Here is a 17,551-nt window from a genome sequence, read left to right as displayed (position 1 = left end):
TGTTGATGTGCAGGAATTGATGTAATGTGATCCTTGTGTCTACACATTTACAGTTAACACTCTACTAATTACTGTACATAATAAGCAACTGTGCCAAAGTGAGACAACATTTTTTTTTTTTAATGGGGATTGTGAATTGGGCTAGTGAAAAGTACCTGTGCTCAGTTATAGACTCAAATGGTGCAGCATTAATTTGTGACTTGTCATATGGCATCAGTAATGTGTTGTCACTTCATCACTGTAAAACCACATGTGGGTTGGAAACGTTTTGTAAATGCACACCACCACCAAAAAATACAAAAACTGAAAATAAAACAAACTTAAAATTAAAAGTGATGACAATAATTCAATGTTGCATAACCCACCCCGTGACCTGTGATTATTGCTTAAATATTGTATTCCTCTTACCCTGACTACAAAGGTAAATCAGAACAGTCGGTCATTGTGGGAATTTTGCTTTATGTATTACGCAGATTAATCTATATGCCCATGATGCATAAGGTCATCAATAATATGCAGAGAATATGCTGATAACAGTGCAGACAAGCAAATTGCTAGTTTTGTATTATGGAGGATGTTGGGTCTTCTGGCTTTTTCATTAGTTTAAATGTAATATTGTCCTGTAGACTTGAGGTTTGTGGGTTAAGCAGAAATGAAGTTGAGGAACTTTTTTTTGGGATTTTCCCTTTGGTACTGGGTGACTGTTTTGATACCCAAATAATATTGCTTACTTGAGTCCAAGCTCATAGTATTTTCTGTGTAGGTTGCTAAACCAGCTTTGTAATTTTGTTTTACTTGAACAAGAATACATTTTTTGGCACCTTGCATCTGATTATCAACTCTTAGCAGGGCATATCTATATCCCCTGAGTATCCTGAACATCGGTGCCACCTGCAGACTAACTACAACCCATATTCAGGGACAATGAAGAAGTCAAGGATTTTTGAGTCGGTGTCGCATGGCTGCAGAGGGACATTTTCTTACTTAATGCTTATCCATACTCCCATGTGCAGTTGTGCCACCAAAGGGAGTGTAATGGAATGGATGTCCTTCATGGATGCATCTGCAGTCATAACAACTTTGTTGTCCTGTCGTCAGGCAGCCCTTCAGTCGGCCGGATTCCAAAGTCCGGGTCCGGCTAAGGCTGATGTCGCACTTCACCCGACGTCATCTCTGTTGGTCTTCGGGTATAAAGGCATCAGCCGACGCCATTTTCCCCAGTCTTTCTTGCCGCGTGGCGCCCGAAGCAGAAGCTGTTCGCAAGTGCCGGTCGGTCGGATCCAGAGATTACTTCTACCGAATACTACTTCAAAGACTTCTAAAGCTAAGTACCCCGTTGGGGACTCTTTCTTGCCTCAGCCGATGTCAGAAAAAGTTAATAATTGTTTAACCTGTGGGAAACAAATACCTCATAAAGATTTCCACTCTTACTGTCTGCCTTGTTTAGGCCCAGCCCACGACGTAGCAGCCTGTTCGGCCTGTGCTTCATTCAACCGACGAACGCTTAGGCGTCGTTCGGAGTTTGCTGAACAGTTTTTCGGTTCTGATTTTGCGTATATTATGCCGTCAGATCCTCCGACTACCCAATCTGCTAAAAAACGCAAAGATAAAGACCGACACTCGCGGTCCGCGGTTTCGGCCGAAACCATGGTTAAGCAAACCGTGAGTGTCTCGGTTTCGTCCGAAACCGAGAAAACTGATCAAAATACAGCTGAATCTATCACTACCACTGAGGCCCCTGCTACTTCTCTTGAATCGGCCTCAGAGATTTTATCCACTACGGTGGTTGCCACTGACTTATCAGACACCATTCCCTTGGATGTCTCTACCCCAGCACGTGGTGCTGCTAGGCCTCCAGCAGCCATGTCCATTAAGGCCTTTGCCAGGGCTAAAGCAGCCAAAACTACTAAAACAGTGCCTGTTAAACCCCCTACAACCAGGCCCTCTTCTAGTTCACAAATGCTTACTCTGGCAGAAGATTTAATTTCATTAATTAGGGATCTCAATCTCACCCAGACAGGGCCTCTCAGCCCCAGAGAAGAGACCTAGGGCAGAGCCCCCGAGCCTGTGTCCTCTGATGATTCTGCCGATGAATCAGACATAACAGACCAGCCAGAGGCTCCTTTCTCCAATTATGAAGACTCAGATGCTGAAGAATCCATTCCAGCTGCTTCCCCACCAGAAGAATTCTCCTTTGGGGAAACCTTACATGCCATGCGAGAGCAGTTCCAATGGCAGCAGCAGGATTTCTCAGACTCCAGAAAAAGACTTAGGACCTTTCTGCACCTTCCACAGCACAGGCCCTTAGCTATACCTCCTGTCCTCACTGTGGTGGACGATGCCTTCAATGATGTCTGCTCTGCACCAGATTCTTTGCCTCCAGCCCCTGCCAAACCAGACAGATTTTACAATGTACCAGACACTCATCACCACCTTTACAAGGCCCCACTTGCAGACCCCGAAACTATATCCCAGGGTCCCAAGGCAGTAGCCTCGACCACAGCTAAAAACCCTATTCCTTCTGAAAGGGAAGCCAGGTCATTAGACAGATGGGGCAAAAAAGTCTACACCTCAGCTACTCTCTCAGCTAGAGCTTTAAACTGTCAGTTTCACATGATACAATACCAAGAGTTTATGCTTGATCAGTTAACAAAAAAGCTATCCTCTGATGACTCTATTGATAAGAAATATGTATTAGAAATGGTAAATAACATACAACAGGTTAGTAACCATTCCTTAAAATGTGGCTATGATGCACTGGAGGCTTCATTTAGATCAGCCATGACTGGCACAGTGATAAGAAGACATGCATGGCTAAAGGAACAAGCCTTACCGGATCATGTTAAAGCTAAGTTATTAGATGTTCCTATGGATAAGACCAGCTTGTTTGGTACACCTGCCCAGCAGGTAATGAAGAAAATGGAAGAAAAGGCAAAATCTGTGCAAACGGTTAAAGATTTCTTGCAGGTTCAACCCCCAAGGTTTAGCAGGAACTGGCCTGCCAAAAATTGGTCCTTTCCTGACTCCACAAGATCCCAAAGGGGCAGGAATAGACGTTCCAGAGGCAGAAACCAATCCAGAGGAGGTGCCTACAGAGGATGACAGTGGCAAGGTAACAACAGAGGCACAGAAACAACCACTGCCACTACAACAACACAACCACAGTGACTTACCTCTAAATCCGCCTACCAGGGAACAAATAGCAGCTCCATTAGGCGGCAAATTAACCTTATTTTCGAAGAACTGGCACTATATCACAAAAGACAAGTGGATTTTACAAACCATAGACCAAGGTTACCGGTTCCACTTCCACACTTTACCAGTCAAAAGAGGAATGCCAAATCTACCTCCAAATAAAAAAACAGAGGCTCTACAACAGATAATGCAATTAGCAAACATGAGAGCTGTGGAAAGAGTGCCAACAACAGAACAAGGAAAGGGATTCTACTCCAGACTATTCCTAGTTCCAAGAAAGGAAAAAAGTTGGAGACCTATTCTCGACCTGTCCACCTTAAATACATACATCATTGTCCCAAAATTCAAAATGCTGACCCTACAGCAACTTCTTCCCATGCTGGGCAAGGAGTGTTGGCTGGTAACTCTAGATCTCAAGGAGGCATACCTGCACGTCCCCATTCGACCAATCTGCAGAAGATACCTCAGATTTCTTGCAGGATCAGAGCATTATCAATTCTCAGCATTGCCCTTTGGCTTATCTACTGCCCAGAGTATTCAAAAAATGACTGACATCAGTAATAAGCCACTGCAGACTACAGGGAATTCAAATTTACCCATACCTGGACGACTGCCTGCTACAAGGGGACAACAAAAGCAAGCTGACAACAGATTTACAAAGGGTCATTTACTTGCTACAAGCACTGGGATACACAGTCAATTTACAAAAATCAAGGCTGATACCATCCCAAACAAGGACATTCTTGGGCTGAATTGGACACAGTAAGACAAATGGCATTCCTAACTGCAGAAAAACAAAAGAACTCCCTCTTTACTTCTTGGCTCTAACAAAACAGAACAAGTTAACAGCAAGAAAAGTACTGCAGGCCTTGGGCTTCATGGCATCATGCATAATCTTGGTCCCACTTGCCAGACTACATATGAGAAAACTACAGTGGTACCTAAAGAATTTATGGTCCCAACACAGGCACAGCCTAGAAACAGAAATTCCACTAATTCCATGCTTAAAACAGGAGTTCCTACGGTGGGCTCAAGCATGCCAGTCAAACCCAGGTCTACCCTTTCGCAGATGTCAAGCAGACCAGACCATCACAACAGACGCTTCAGACCTAGGATGGGGGGCCCACATGCTGGACAAATGCGTGCAAGGATTGTGGACGCAGGATCAACTTCACCTGCACATCAACCTAAAAGAAATGCTGGCAGTAAAACTGGCAATCCAAAAGTTCAGACCATTTCTCAAAGAGGGCCAGTTGATGATAAGGACAGACAACACCACAGTCATGTGGTACATCAACAAACAGGGAGGCACTCATTCATACCCCCTATGCAGAATGACTTTGGAGCTGTGGAACCTGGCACTCAGCTACAACATCCAGTTACAGGCAATATTTGTACCGGGAAAGGACAATACTCTAGCAGACATATTAAGCAGAACCACATCGGATGCCCACGAATGGATGCTACACCCGGACATCTTCAACACCATCTCAAAGAAATGGGGAATGCCTCAGATAGATCTATTCGCTTCCCCGCTCAATCACCAGCTCAAAAAATTCTGCACAAGGACATTCCACCCATTGGCATGGAAAGTGGATTTGCTCTCCTTCAGCTGGAAAGGCCTAACAGCATATGCATTCCCACCTCTCCCCTTGATACACAAGGTATTACTAAAAATCAAGGAAGAACGCCCAAGGATAATCCTGATAGCTCAAAACTGGCCAAGACAACACTGGTACCCACTGCTGAGGAGCATGTCTCGGAACAATATGTGGCCAATACCCCTGATGCCTTTGATGTTAACTCAGAACAACTACAGCATCATGCATCCAAACCTAAAAACGTTACAACTGACTGCATGGAACATCACATAGCAGCAGCTAATCCAGAACTTTCCCAAAGAGTTAAAGATATTATCCTTGAAGCCCGCAGACCTTCAACAAGAAGGAACTATGCAGGAAAATGGAAAAGGTTTGTCATTTGGAGTACTGAAAGAGGAAAAGATGTGTCAAACATAGATATGCCTAACATTCTGGAGTATTTGGCAGAACTTCTACATACAGGCCTGTCCTACTCCTCCATCAAGATACATGCATCAGCTATATCAGCAGAATACAGCTTTGATCCACCTGTCTTTTCACATCCTTTACTCAGTCAGTTCCTCAGAGGAATCAAGAATGTAAAACCTCCAAGGAAACCACCATTGCCAGCTTGGGACTTGAACTTTGTGCTAGAAAAGTTGACACTATCACCTTTTGAACCAGCAGCAACAGCAGACCTACAGCATCTATCGTGGAAAACTGCTTTCCTACTGGCAATAACCTCAGCCAGGAGGGTTTCTGAACTTCAGGCCCTAATGGCAGTACAGCCCTTCCTAATCTTCCACCAAGATAGAGTGTCCATGAGGACTAATCCTACATTTATGCCTAAGGTGGTATCCAGAGTGTCTTTAAACCAGGCAATCCACCTACCTACCTTCTTTCCCAACCCACAAAACAGAGGGGAAAGAATACTGCATACCTTGGATGTACATAGACAGCTACGCTACTACCTGGACAGAACAAAAAGTAGCAGAAAAACTGACCAGCTTTTTGTAACGTATGCAACAGGAAGGGAAGGAAAAGCTATTTCCAAACAGACAATCTCCAAATGGATAGGAAATTGCATACGATTCTGTTACTCCTTCCATGGAAAACCAATTCCACAGAACATAAGACCTCATTCTACAAGGGCAACAGCCACTACCACAGCCTTCTTACGAGGAGTGGCAACCAAAGACATTATTGAGGCGGCTACTTGGACCTCCGTGCATACATTTGCCAAGCATTATAATTTGCCTCTATATTCCAGATCCCGAGCAGGGTTTGCCACTGCTGTACTGCAAGGGATCCTAAACACACCATAATCTAGTTTTTCCTCCTCCCTAGTTGGCTATGGTATTCTACCCAGTTGTTATGACTGCAGATGCATCCATGAAGGACATAGTACAGTTTTGTACCTACCATAAATGTAGATGTCCGAACTGGATAGCATCTGCAGTCAGGATTACCCTCCCTCCTTCCCTCTGTGGTACTCCTAGGGTGTTTACCCTCCTAATAGCTAGCTGGTGCGGGGAGTCTTTTATGGTGTATTTGTTTGTATATATGTACATACATGCTTATTTTTGTGTTTACCTCTATCTTTTTGGAAACATTGGCATTTATCCAAATTTTAGCCTTCAAGAGGGCAACTGGCATCTGGGGCAAGAAACACTGAGGAAAATGGCGCCGGCTGATGCCTTTATACCCGAAGACCAACAGAGATGACGTCGGGTGAAGTGCGACATCAGCCGAAGCCGGACCCGGACTTTGGAATCCGGCCGACTGAAGGGCTGCCTGACGACAGGACAACCCAGTTGTTATGACTGCAGATGCTATCCAGTTCGGACATCTACATTTATGGTAGGTACAAAACTGTACTTTTTGCGACTTAGGACAAAGCTCTGCCACTCATGTAGGTAGCACGCCCAGTGCATCCATGGTCTGAGCCAGGGATTGACTGTGGAGGTGTACCCCCAGCCTATCCTCCCTGCTTCAGCCTGAGATCCTGATTGAACTGTGGTCACATAGGCTGTAGTTGAAGCTCTATCCCTATACACCACATGTGAGGACATTTAAACAAGAATCTGCTTGTCGAACTGCTGATTGATAGATTCAGCAGAAAACGTAAGTATCTTTCCACCCTATAATCAGTTAATGCACAAGATGTGTTGGGTGACTTGGAACCTTTTGCATGGTTGGTGTGTTGTAAAGCACTGCTCCTGAAGGCTGTAGATATACAATTTCTTAAAATCCTTCTTGGAAATTTAAGCCAAGCAATTTCTCTTTTCTTCCTGTTCCACAAGTTCCGAATTAAATTGCCCAACTGCAAAGTTAGATAACGTTGTTTGCTGTACTGTCAACTGAAGCACTACACATTCATCAGGTGAACTGAGATCTGTTATGATGTACTTTTTATTATTTAATGTGTGCTTTTGCGTTGTTCACCAAAATTGTGTTTTGCAGATGTGGTTAATTTTTTTTCTTTTTTATCCTGTTCTGGAGAATTGTTTTCATTTTTGGCAATTTTCTTCAGGCTTTGAGTTATGTTAGACCCCCTTCTAAGAAACTCTCATTATGCAAATCCATCTCAGAAGGTGATTTTGTAGTTGGTGCACAAAATCAGATTTCTTGGCAGAGTTGCATTATGACAGTTTACATAATTCTTGAGATAGGTTCCTTTTAAGTAATGATTTGAAAAGCTAGATCCAAAATACTAAACTGTTCAAGTTGAAAGACGTTATTCACCAAAGATTTTAGACAATAGGTTCATTACTGTGGAAGTTAACAATTATTTTGGGCTAAACTTTCAAACTAGTCCTGTCCCTGTCTCAAGAGCTGTGGTGCGGTCTCTGTGCAGTTGCATCCAGGATACCGAATTCACAATTGCTGTGTTGAATTCCTTTCAGGACAGAACTTCAGGATGTTGGTGGCATGTGTCATAAAATGGAGCTCCATGTATTTCACTGAGAATTTATAGCTCCTAGGTTAAGACATCGTCGTGCTGGTTTCTTCCCACCTACACTAGCAGAGGCAAACAGTCTGCATTTCTCCTGGAAAATTTATGCTAAAGTAATATATGTAATTCACTTCATTTCTGAAGCTGTTTCATACTAGTTCAGAGTCTTTCCATGTTCATCTTTCTTTAGTACGTGTACTTTTGTTTTACAGGTGAAGGTTGATTGCGTCTTTTTTTTTGCATCTCATAATTGAAAGCCCCATTAAAAATTTAAAAAGTAAATGTGCTTATTTATTTTTATAGCCAGCTGCCAAGAATGAAAGATGTGTCTCCAGTCCAGGGAAGAGCAAAGTCCTGCAGTCCTAGATGGTAAGTACAGGTAAAGGGGTTGTTGGATAGTGATTCACAGTGAGAAAGCAGGGAGGGTTGTGGGAAAAGACTGACTATTTTCTGTATTCTCAGGAACTGTTACTCAGAGGGGATAATGGACAACCCTGGCGTCATAGGTGTGATTGCTGGCAGTGAGGGATTTGGGCCCTTTTGTATTTGTAAATTGTTAGAGTGAACAGAAAGGGAGGATTTCTTCTTTAGAGCCTCATTATGGCTCATTAAGGCAGATTTTGCAGTAGTTAAGTTGTCACTTAATGGGTTGAAGCAAAACTACTCTTATGGTGGCTGTGTCACTGCTTCAAGGCTCATTTGAAATAGTTTCTGTTGTCGTTGGAGACCTCTTTCAAGTTTTCCCCAAATTGTGTTCCTTGCGCTATAATTAAAAATCAAAGCAGTTCAATCCTGAACTGAACCTGCATTTATTGGGGGGGGGGGGGGGGGTTCAAAGTAATGCTCACTAATATCCTGACATGCAGGCTCCCAGCAGGGAAAAGTGTTTGCTGCATGTGCTAACCAGCCAGCAGAAAAGATGGCGCGCACGCCAAAGCAAATCTTTAGAGAATGAAGAAATAAATCTGTTCATGTGTTGATGAGTAGCTTGGCTAAGAACCAGTCTGTGAATCAGAAATGCACGAGTATCTGGATCAGTAAGTTGTTGTCCCTTAGATTGGATTTGAACAGTTTGAAGTAATTCGATCCAAGCAAACATGGTAGACATTCTAGTTGCTGAAGGCATGATTGTTAGGCTGTGCAGAAGAGCTTTAATCTACAGCCTTGGGTAAATTATTAGGTGCTGCCAACAGTAAGGCATACCGTTTGGATTGAAAAAGTGGGATTATGCCAGACTGAGGCTAAATTAGAATGTTTTGGGGGAGGTAATTTAGACAGTCTCTTTTAAAACACTTGTGTTCCAAGGGTTGAGACAAAGTCGTGTACAAGATGTACTTGCCTTTTTTCATTCCTCATTAGTGAGACCTTCTTCAGGAGAATGAGACTGAAGCCAGTTGATTTTAATGATAATTGTGTGCAGGATGATGCTGAAGAGACTGGGTGCACCTAACAGCATGCTTTGAATTAAATGAAAAAGGTATATAGAATTAAACTTTTTACTTAACATGGCTTCCTGAAAAGATTGTGCAAAAATGGTCAACAAATGTGCTTGGCCATTGGATGTTGCTTATTGGTGCTGAACTAAATGAAGGAAGCATTCTTAGCTTTGAGATGTGCTCTAAGTATTGAGGGCAGAAGATTCATTTTTTTTTTTTTTAACTGTAACTATATTTAGCTGTTATGTTCTTTATTTTGTTCAGATTGCCCACAGTAGATGTGTAAGTGTATATAATTATTGACCATGGGATGGGTGAGGCCAATCTCTATTTAAATGGGATAGGTTAATTTGAGCACAATAAGGGAATTTGACTAGGCTTAAAATGGCCTGCAAGGGCAGCTAATCTATGGCATGCCTGTGAACCTGCAAGTGCATGAAGCTGCTGAAGTTATTGGCACGAGTGTTACAAAACAAGGAAGTAAAAGCAGATATCAGCTTGGTTTTCTTAATGGCTTGTGCTGTTATGGTACCAACTGACTGATGCTCTTAGCATTTTGGTGGTGGTTGTCAGAACAGAGCTGAAGAAACTGCTCTTCTGCAAAGTCATTATGCTGACACCTGCCCACCTAGACAATGTAGTCAAACTTATTTTACTTTCTTGAGGCAGACTGTTATACTTGCATGGCGTTTTTCATTGATGGGAGAGTAACACACAGTACCTAGCATTTTGTTCCATTTTTTCCCCCTGAACTTCCATGTTTAAGTGAAAATGGTTCCGTTTAAGATTTGTTTGATGCTTGTAATGCTCTGCTGTTAGAAATGTCAGCTCTTGAAATGCAATGGTTCATTTAGCATTAATCAATCCATGACTGGGTGTGGGTATCGCATGATTTACGCAGTGCTGATGTGGTTTGATCATGATGGCAACTTCTGCATGAATGCATTTCTAATTGAAAAATATATGTAAACCAAAAGAAGGGGGGAGGGGGATGAAGGAGTATGAGACAAGGAGGAAAGACGTGTTTAATAATTTGAGGGTTAGTCAATTTTTTAACACTTAAGTAAATTTTAAGGGATTTACAAATTACTAGTAGTGCTGCCTACAGAGGCAGGAAGGAATTCAAAGTGAGGCAGCTAGTGTAGGGAAGCTGTGTTTGCTACAAGAATTATGTGTGATGGGGAGTGAAAGGAAGCTGTGTTGATAGAAAAGTGATCTTATTGTGTTGAGAAGTCCTGTTGAGAAGAAATTCAAGGGTTTTCAAATTAAGAAATTTGGGAAAAAAATGAAAAGCCAGTAAGTCGTATCTTTCCTGGATGGCAAGTGATAGTTCACTTTGGCTAAGACTGGACAGTTGTGCTCATAATGTTAGCAGAAATGATGAAATTGCAGATTTTGACGACTGTCATTTGTAAGTAAAGAAGATTTTGTAGTTTTTCCTTGACTGTCATTTGTAAGTAATGAAGATCTTGCAAATTTTGTTGGCTGTCATTTGTAAGTAATAAAGATTTTTCTTAAAGGCTGTCATGATAAGGGAAAGCAGTGCTCATGTTGGGAAAGTATGATCCCTTTTCCTGTAACTTATCTAGATTCACAGTCTGGTAAATGTGAAAATGTTTTAATTGTGTTCATAGTTACCTTATTGTAATTTTGAAAGCTTAGATGTAGAAAATACTACAGCTTTTACACCGAGTGCTGTTGAACTGGCTCTGACATTTTTAAAGTTATGTTAGATTTTTGTTGGGTGCTAAATAGCATTGTTGTCATTTTCCCCAAAGGTAAGGTATGAGTTGCGTAAGCCTTGAGGGGTCAAAAGGTCTTTTACCAGAGGATTGATTTTTTTTTTTTTATTTAACTAATGGCTCTTTAGTTTAGTCCTTTATGGCAATTCTGGTAGCGCCAGCAAGATTAGTTTTTGCCAGATTATGTAAGATAATTAGTAAGGGTATGCAGATTTTCAGTCATTGTATTCCTATAAGTCAGTAAACCATGTTGGTATTCAGAGAGATGGTTGTTGTATCTAGGATGAAAAAATAGGCTTACCCTTTCAAACTGTTTCCTTAAGCAAGGAAAACTGAAAATGGCATAAAATCTGATAGAAGGTTTGGAGGATTTTTTGAAGTGGCATTGTTGGTGTTTTCTAGATTGGTGGAAACTTTTGTGATATAGAATAAGTTAATAGTGTAGTGAAATGGGTCGACAGGGTGCTCCTTAAAATGCTGAGCTGAGTAGGATGGGAAAGTATCCAAGAGACTGAGGGGAAAAAATGGAAGATTTAGGTTAAGGAATTTTATGAAGTGGATACTTAATAGTATGGAGACGTGCATAAATTAGAGTAAATGGTAAACAAAAAAATTATTAGGGTATTGTTAATATCAAGATTAAACCTAGTTCATATGAAATGTATTGTCCAGGAAAATAGACTAGTAAGGCAACAGAATTTGAAAAATGGAATAAGTGGAATTTTTCATTAAACAAAAATTACAATCCTATGGGATATTTACTGCTGAAGGAAGGTGTATAGATGATTTTTGTGCATTTGTGTGCATAATAAGAGTAAGCAGAATTGGGTTTTGTCCAAATGGAAGGCCCCAACAGTTCTAATGTTCTGTTTTGTAAGAGGATAATCATCCCTGATCATCAGCACCATCAGAATTAATATCATACCTGTGTTTGATCAGTGGGCTCAGTCTGCTCAATGATCTTGTATTGCACAGTTGAAGTGCCATCACATCTGTATCTGTGTGATTTCATTGCAGTAGTGTGTAATGATGCAGAGGTCGTACCTCTCAACTGTCCAGATTTTTGCAGAATGTCAGATTTTTGGCTCATATTTTTTGTCTATTCCTCTTTTTGGCAAATCAATGGGATGATCTGAAGATCGAAGTCACTAAATGACATACATTTGAGTTTCAGACTTCAAATCCTTCAGAAAATATATATCAAGATAAACCCTATTACTCTAGCAACTTTCTGAGTTTTTATAAGAACAATATTTAAAATGTGCCCCTATTTTTGGGCCTTTGTCCTCCCATTTTATCTGGCTTTGTCCAGATTTTTTGCACTAAGAGGTTGAGAGATATGTTTTACATTGAGCAATGGTAAGATGAGAATGCTGTGAAAATGAGTTATTTAAAGTAGGTGTGTTGTTAAAAAGAACTGAAGAAAATGTTAAGGTAAAAGTGGTAGCAGAAAAAGATGGGAGGGTAAAGTTGTTTGATATGCCGATGACTTTGTTTTCTACAATCCTTCCCATAATGAACCTGCATCCTTTAAAAACAAAGTGGCAATAGTAACAGTGATTTGAAAAAAAGAAGTTACTGGCCATTCTGTTTAGGATAGAAGAAAGTCTTAGATTCTGGGAACTAGTTTTTGAAGGCTGCTGTGTGATCTGGGAACAAGTTCAGTTATGGAGAAAATATTTATTTTATTTTATTTGATAGTTGTTGACTTGGATAGTCTGACTCAGCTTGGCCCTTTTTCAGTGGAGGCCCGGGGAGAAAAGCTCCATAGTACAAATTAAAAATCCCAGTACAAAATATGCAAGTAAAAAATTCACAGTAGAAATTAGGAAAGTAAAAGATTAATAGGAGTATAGTAAAATATGATTATATACAATAAGTATATCCGTAAAGGTAAAGGAAATGAAAATGATGTTACAAGTAAGAGAGCTCAGCAAATGAGGCATTTGAAATATGTAGTAGGTATTGAGGGAGGTAAGAGCAAAGTGGCAAGAAATGCTGTAGAATTAATGGCGGTGGTCTAGTGTGTGAATCGTAGCAGTTGGACAAGTTACAGTATGAGGGGAAATGAGAGAAGGTTAGAGGAGATGTAGGAAATTACTGTCGGATTATTGGGGGCAGAAGTTAGGAGGGGTACAGAGAGCAGTATTTGATCATTTTCATACACAGGAAGTTAGAATAGATGGCATTATTGTGGGAGAAGTAGGAAGGAAAGGGAAGGAAAAGAAGAAAGAGGTAAGGGAAGATAGGTAGGGAAGGGTAGGATGATTGCAATGACTTTTCCAGGTTCTGTATAGGTAATTTCTGAGAGTCAGCTTGAATTCATGAGTATGGGTAATATTTCTGAGGGCCATGGGAACCTTATTCCAGGAAAAAGAGCAGGAAGGTAGCTGTAGCGACAGAGAGGCTACATTAGGGGAGGAGGAGGGCTTGTTTACAATAGTGTGGATGATAACTTGAGTAAATAAGAGTTGGTTATGAAACTCTAACCAGCTGAGTGTGTGGAGAGCAAGACAGTGGTGTGATTTTTGGTGGCAGATTAGCTGCAAATCTGTCTACTTTGTTGTATGTAGTTTCGAGTTTGGATAGTAGAGAAGACTGTAAATTAGTAAGGATTTGAGAGCTGTAGAAGAGGTTAGGGGGGAGAAGATAACCATGGGTAAGTGATATTCTGGAGTTTGGGTAAGGAACCTTTTGTTCCTATAAAGTAGGCCGAGCTTTTGGTGGGTTTTCTTTATACAGTGATGTGTATGGAGGTCAAATTTAAGCTGGTTGTCAGTGATTACTCCAAGGAGCTTTATATGGGGTTCAGGTGAGATACTGATGGTGTTAAGGGAAGTTATGGTGAAAGAACCTTAAGATGGTAGAGAGATTTGGGTAAGAATAGGAGGAGTTTTGTCTTTTTAAGGTTTAATATGAGTTGGTTGTTAGTAAGTCACATTTCAATGAGGTTAAAAATGGTTTGAGTTAGAGTGAGCAGGTCCCAGGGGTTGTCCGCAATGGTGATAGTGGAGTCATCCGTGTACTGTATGACGGATGATTGAGGGCAGGATGTGTGGAGTTTGTTGGTAAAGATGTTGAAGAGAAGGGGGCCTAGAATTGAACTGTATGGGATGCCTATTTTTATGGGGAGAATGGGAGATAGAACAGAGAGCCATTTGACAGATTGCTGTCTGCTACCTGACTAACAGACAGATTGCTGTCTGTTAGTCAGGTAGCTGGTAAACCAGGATATAGTTGTAGGGGAGAAGTTTAGTTGAGAAAGCTAAGAAAGGAGGATGGAGTAGGAGACTGCGTCATAGGCTGTGGAGAGGTCTAAGAAGAGCCAGGATACTAGTTTATTATTGTCTCTAGCTAGGGAGATGGAGTTTGTAAAAGAAATGAGAGCGATAGTGGTGATGTGGGGGCAGAAGCCATGCTGGGTAGGGGTGATGAGGTTTTCTTGAGTGAGATAAGACAGGATTTGTTTATGCACACAATGCTTGAGAATTTTGGAGAGAAGATAGAGTATGGCAATTGGGCTATTAATAAGAGAGTTCTACAAAGTTTCCACCTTTGTGCATAGGTATGTGGAATTTTTTCCAGAGAGTTGGGATAGTGGATTTACATAATGAGCAGTTAATGAGGATGGAGACTGGGTATGCTGTGGAGTTAGCAGCAGTCTTTAGGAAGAGAGGCGGCAAGTTGTCAGCCGAAGGGGAACATGGTTTAAGTTTGAGGAGGAGATTTTTAATGTAGCTAGTAGGGATGGGATTTAGTGAGAAAGGGCAGTTTTGTAGTAGGGGGGTGGTGGAGGTGAGGGATTGGTGGGTTTGGAAGTTGACTAATGGTATCAATTCAAGTAGGTATTGAAGATGGAGGCAGTTTTCCTGGGGTGAATTATTAGGGCAGGGGTTTGGTGTTGAGAGGTTACCAGGGTGGAGAATTAGGTTGACAGTATTCCAAAAATTTTGGGGATTTCTAGGTTGTGTTAGGGGTGTGTGGTAGAATTTTTTTTTTTTTAATCACTGTTTTTTCTTTTGGGCAGGTTTTGGAGTTCCCTATAATTTTGGAAGTGTAATGAGAGTGATTTTGCTTTTATTCAGAGTTTCAATGCAGAGTCTCTGTTATGGATGAGGGGACAGGGTTGACTTGGTGAGCCAGGGCGAGTAGCGTGATTTGACGGACTGTTCTGAGAGGGGCTAGGGAGTTTAAAATGTTTAGGAATAGGGAGTTAAATTGAAGAACGGCTTCATCAAGAGGGAGGTGAGAGAGGAAGGACCAGTATATTGCCGAGAGATAGTTGTTGAAAGTCTCAGTGTTTAAGTTGGTTAGCTTACGGCATTCCTTGAATTTATGAGGTCGAGAGAGGTGGGGGGACAATCTACGGAAGTGTATAGGGGAGTGATCACTTGAGTCTGGCAGGGATTTGGGGTGGTGGTAGAGGTTAGGATGGGAGACGAATCCAACAAAGGGTAGAAGTGTTGTCTCTGGGTTTGTGAAGGAAAGTGGGAGAAGAGATGAGTTGGGTATAGCCATGTAGGTGTATGCTATTGGTAGATGAATTCAAGGTGAGGGCAAGCCAATTGAAGCTAACACCACCTAGTATGATAGTTTCGTTAGGTATATTGTTAGCCATCCAGTGAAGAATCTGTCCCAGCAAGGGTATGTTATTTCTAGGGGGGTATATAGATAGCAAACTAAAAAACCACAAGCCCTTTTGCAATAGTTGCTATTAGTAAGGATGAGTTCAGCTGGATGAAAAGGGGAGGGGTGAGTTGGTTAGGGGGGATAATGTTAAGTGGTCTGAGTACATATTGGCTATACCTCCACCTTTGTATTCTCTCAAGGCGTAAGATGTTCTAGCCAGGTGGGGAGAAATTCATTGTCTGTGTTCTGCGTTTTCAGCCATGTTTCAGAGAGAAAACGTATGTTTGGGGAGTATTGGGTTTTCCAAGAGTGAAATTTGGTTGTCCTGTTAAGAATGCTGTGCAGTAAAAGCAGATGTTTGAGACTAGGGTTTGGTATTTCCGGGGGTGTGCGAGTTGTGTTAGTGAAGGTAGATTAGTTGTTGTGTGGGCCTGAGTTGGGGGTGAATGTCACTAGAGAGTCAAAGGGTGTTGCACAGGTGGAGCATAAGTGATGTAGTGGGGTAAGGTGGGAGAAATTTCATTTTATTTTTATGATGGGGAAAGGTATTTGGAAGGAATCTAACATGCATGTTTCAGCCTTCTCGTGGCATCATCAGCACAGCATAAGTGGAATGCAAAATACCCGGCTAGAAAGGTAGATTTTTCTGTAAGCTGAAAGTCTTTTTAAGACTATTATTTTGTCATTTAGTTGTTATAGCTCCAGTAGTTTGGGTACCACTGGGATTAGAAGTTGATATATTATGTTTGCCTTGTGTTAGGATTCCTGATTGCATTTTGATGGGAGAAAGAGAGAGCTGTTTTGGAATAAAAAAAAAATCTAGCAATAACCATAATGCCTAATCCTCCTATTTAAACCCATTATTAATTACAAGTAAATGCACAAATTGCCAGTGGCTGATGGAATTTATACTATTTTATGGAATGAAAAGAAGGGTTAATAAAAACTTAAGACAAATGAAGTATGTGAAATGGGAAGTAACACTGGATGTGAATTATCAAAAAAAAAAAAAAGGTATTGCCAACACCTAGAAAAAGGGAGCAAGTACTTCTATTAAATTTTAATAAAAATGTACCTGTGGAAATGCTGGATATTTGGTTAGGTGCATGCAAAAAGTTAAATGCTGAGCAGTAATCTGAAAAGTTGCATTTTAAGTGCAAGGTATTGTTTTATGTCCAGGTAAGCTGCTGTTAATTATCTAAAACCACCTCGCTGGTTTTCTTGTGTACGGGTAATATGGGGATTGGTTGAGGGCAAAACCTTAGTTTGGCTTTGTTTTTATCTCTGCAAGTAAAATACAGTTTGTATCATATTGTGATACTGAAGCTGAGAGAGTTGAATACATTTAATAAACTGGAAGCAGTGGTTAAGAAAGCTGTCTTATGTGATTTTTGTGGAAACAAGGAAAATTAGTTAAATTGTTACGTGAAGGAAACAATGGAAGAATTTTATAGTTTTATATTGTGGTTTGTGCAGTCTTTTATTCATTTTTTGTGTTTGTGACAGTTTCACTTGTTTTCCTTTTAATATTTTAATGAAAACCATTGCAAAACCTAGTGTTAAATCTTAACCCCCTTTACTACAAACTATTTTCAAGAAGGTTGTCCTTAAACTGCTGACTTATCCATTTCTGCTAAATATGTATAATGGCTGCATCCCACAATGTTTTTGACATATTCTTTTGAAAATTACAGGTAATGATTCTGAAAGAATCCTCTATAAAACACCCTCAAATTGTGTTCTAGCTTTGAAGCAAAAAAGTATCTTCAGCTTGAATTTTATTAAAATATATTATCTATTGTCCGCTGTGGTACAGCGGTAGCGTTGTTGCCTCACAGCAAGAGGTTCTCCTGTTCGATTCTCGCCTGGAGTGCCTTCTGTGTGGAGTCTGCATGTCCTCCCAATGGTCGAGTGGCCTCTGAAAGACGTGTGTGAATGGGCATGCCTTAGCTGAAGGTTGAGAGTCAGGCTGGCAACTCGGCACCATAAAAATTGACTGCCAATTATTAGCAG

At 41.0% G+C, this 17,551-nt stretch overlaps 1 protein-coding gene across 3 annotated transcripts in view; it reads left to right on the top strand.

Moving 5' to 3' along the window:
• Positions 1–17,551, top strand: part of YAF2 (YY1 associated factor 2) — a 687,108-nt gene that overhangs the window by 310,575 nt on the left and 358,982 nt on the right. For 2 of the 3 annotated variants that reach the window (XM_044087447.1, XM_044087449.1), the window contains one exon: positions 8,035–8,100. The exons of the other annotated variant lie outside the window; for it this stretch is intronic. In XM_044087447.1, the coding sequence (XP_043943382.1) occupies positions 8,035–8,100 (66 nt within the window). The remainder of the gene's footprint in view (positions 1–8,034; positions 8,101–17,551) is intronic. 3 annotated transcript variants of the gene reach the window in all.

The sequence above is a fragment of the Protopterus annectens genome, chromosome 11.part0, assembly GCF_019279795.1.
Source record: "Protopterus annectens isolate FY-2018-M chromosome 11.part0, PAN1.0, whole genome shotgun sequence".
In the NCBI taxonomy this organism is placed as follows: domain Eukaryota; kingdom Metazoa; phylum Chordata; order Ceratodontiformes; family Protopteridae; genus Protopterus; species Protopterus annectens.
Note: the sequence above shows the minus strand (reverse complement) of the source record. Positions and strands in the feature narration are given on the sequence as shown.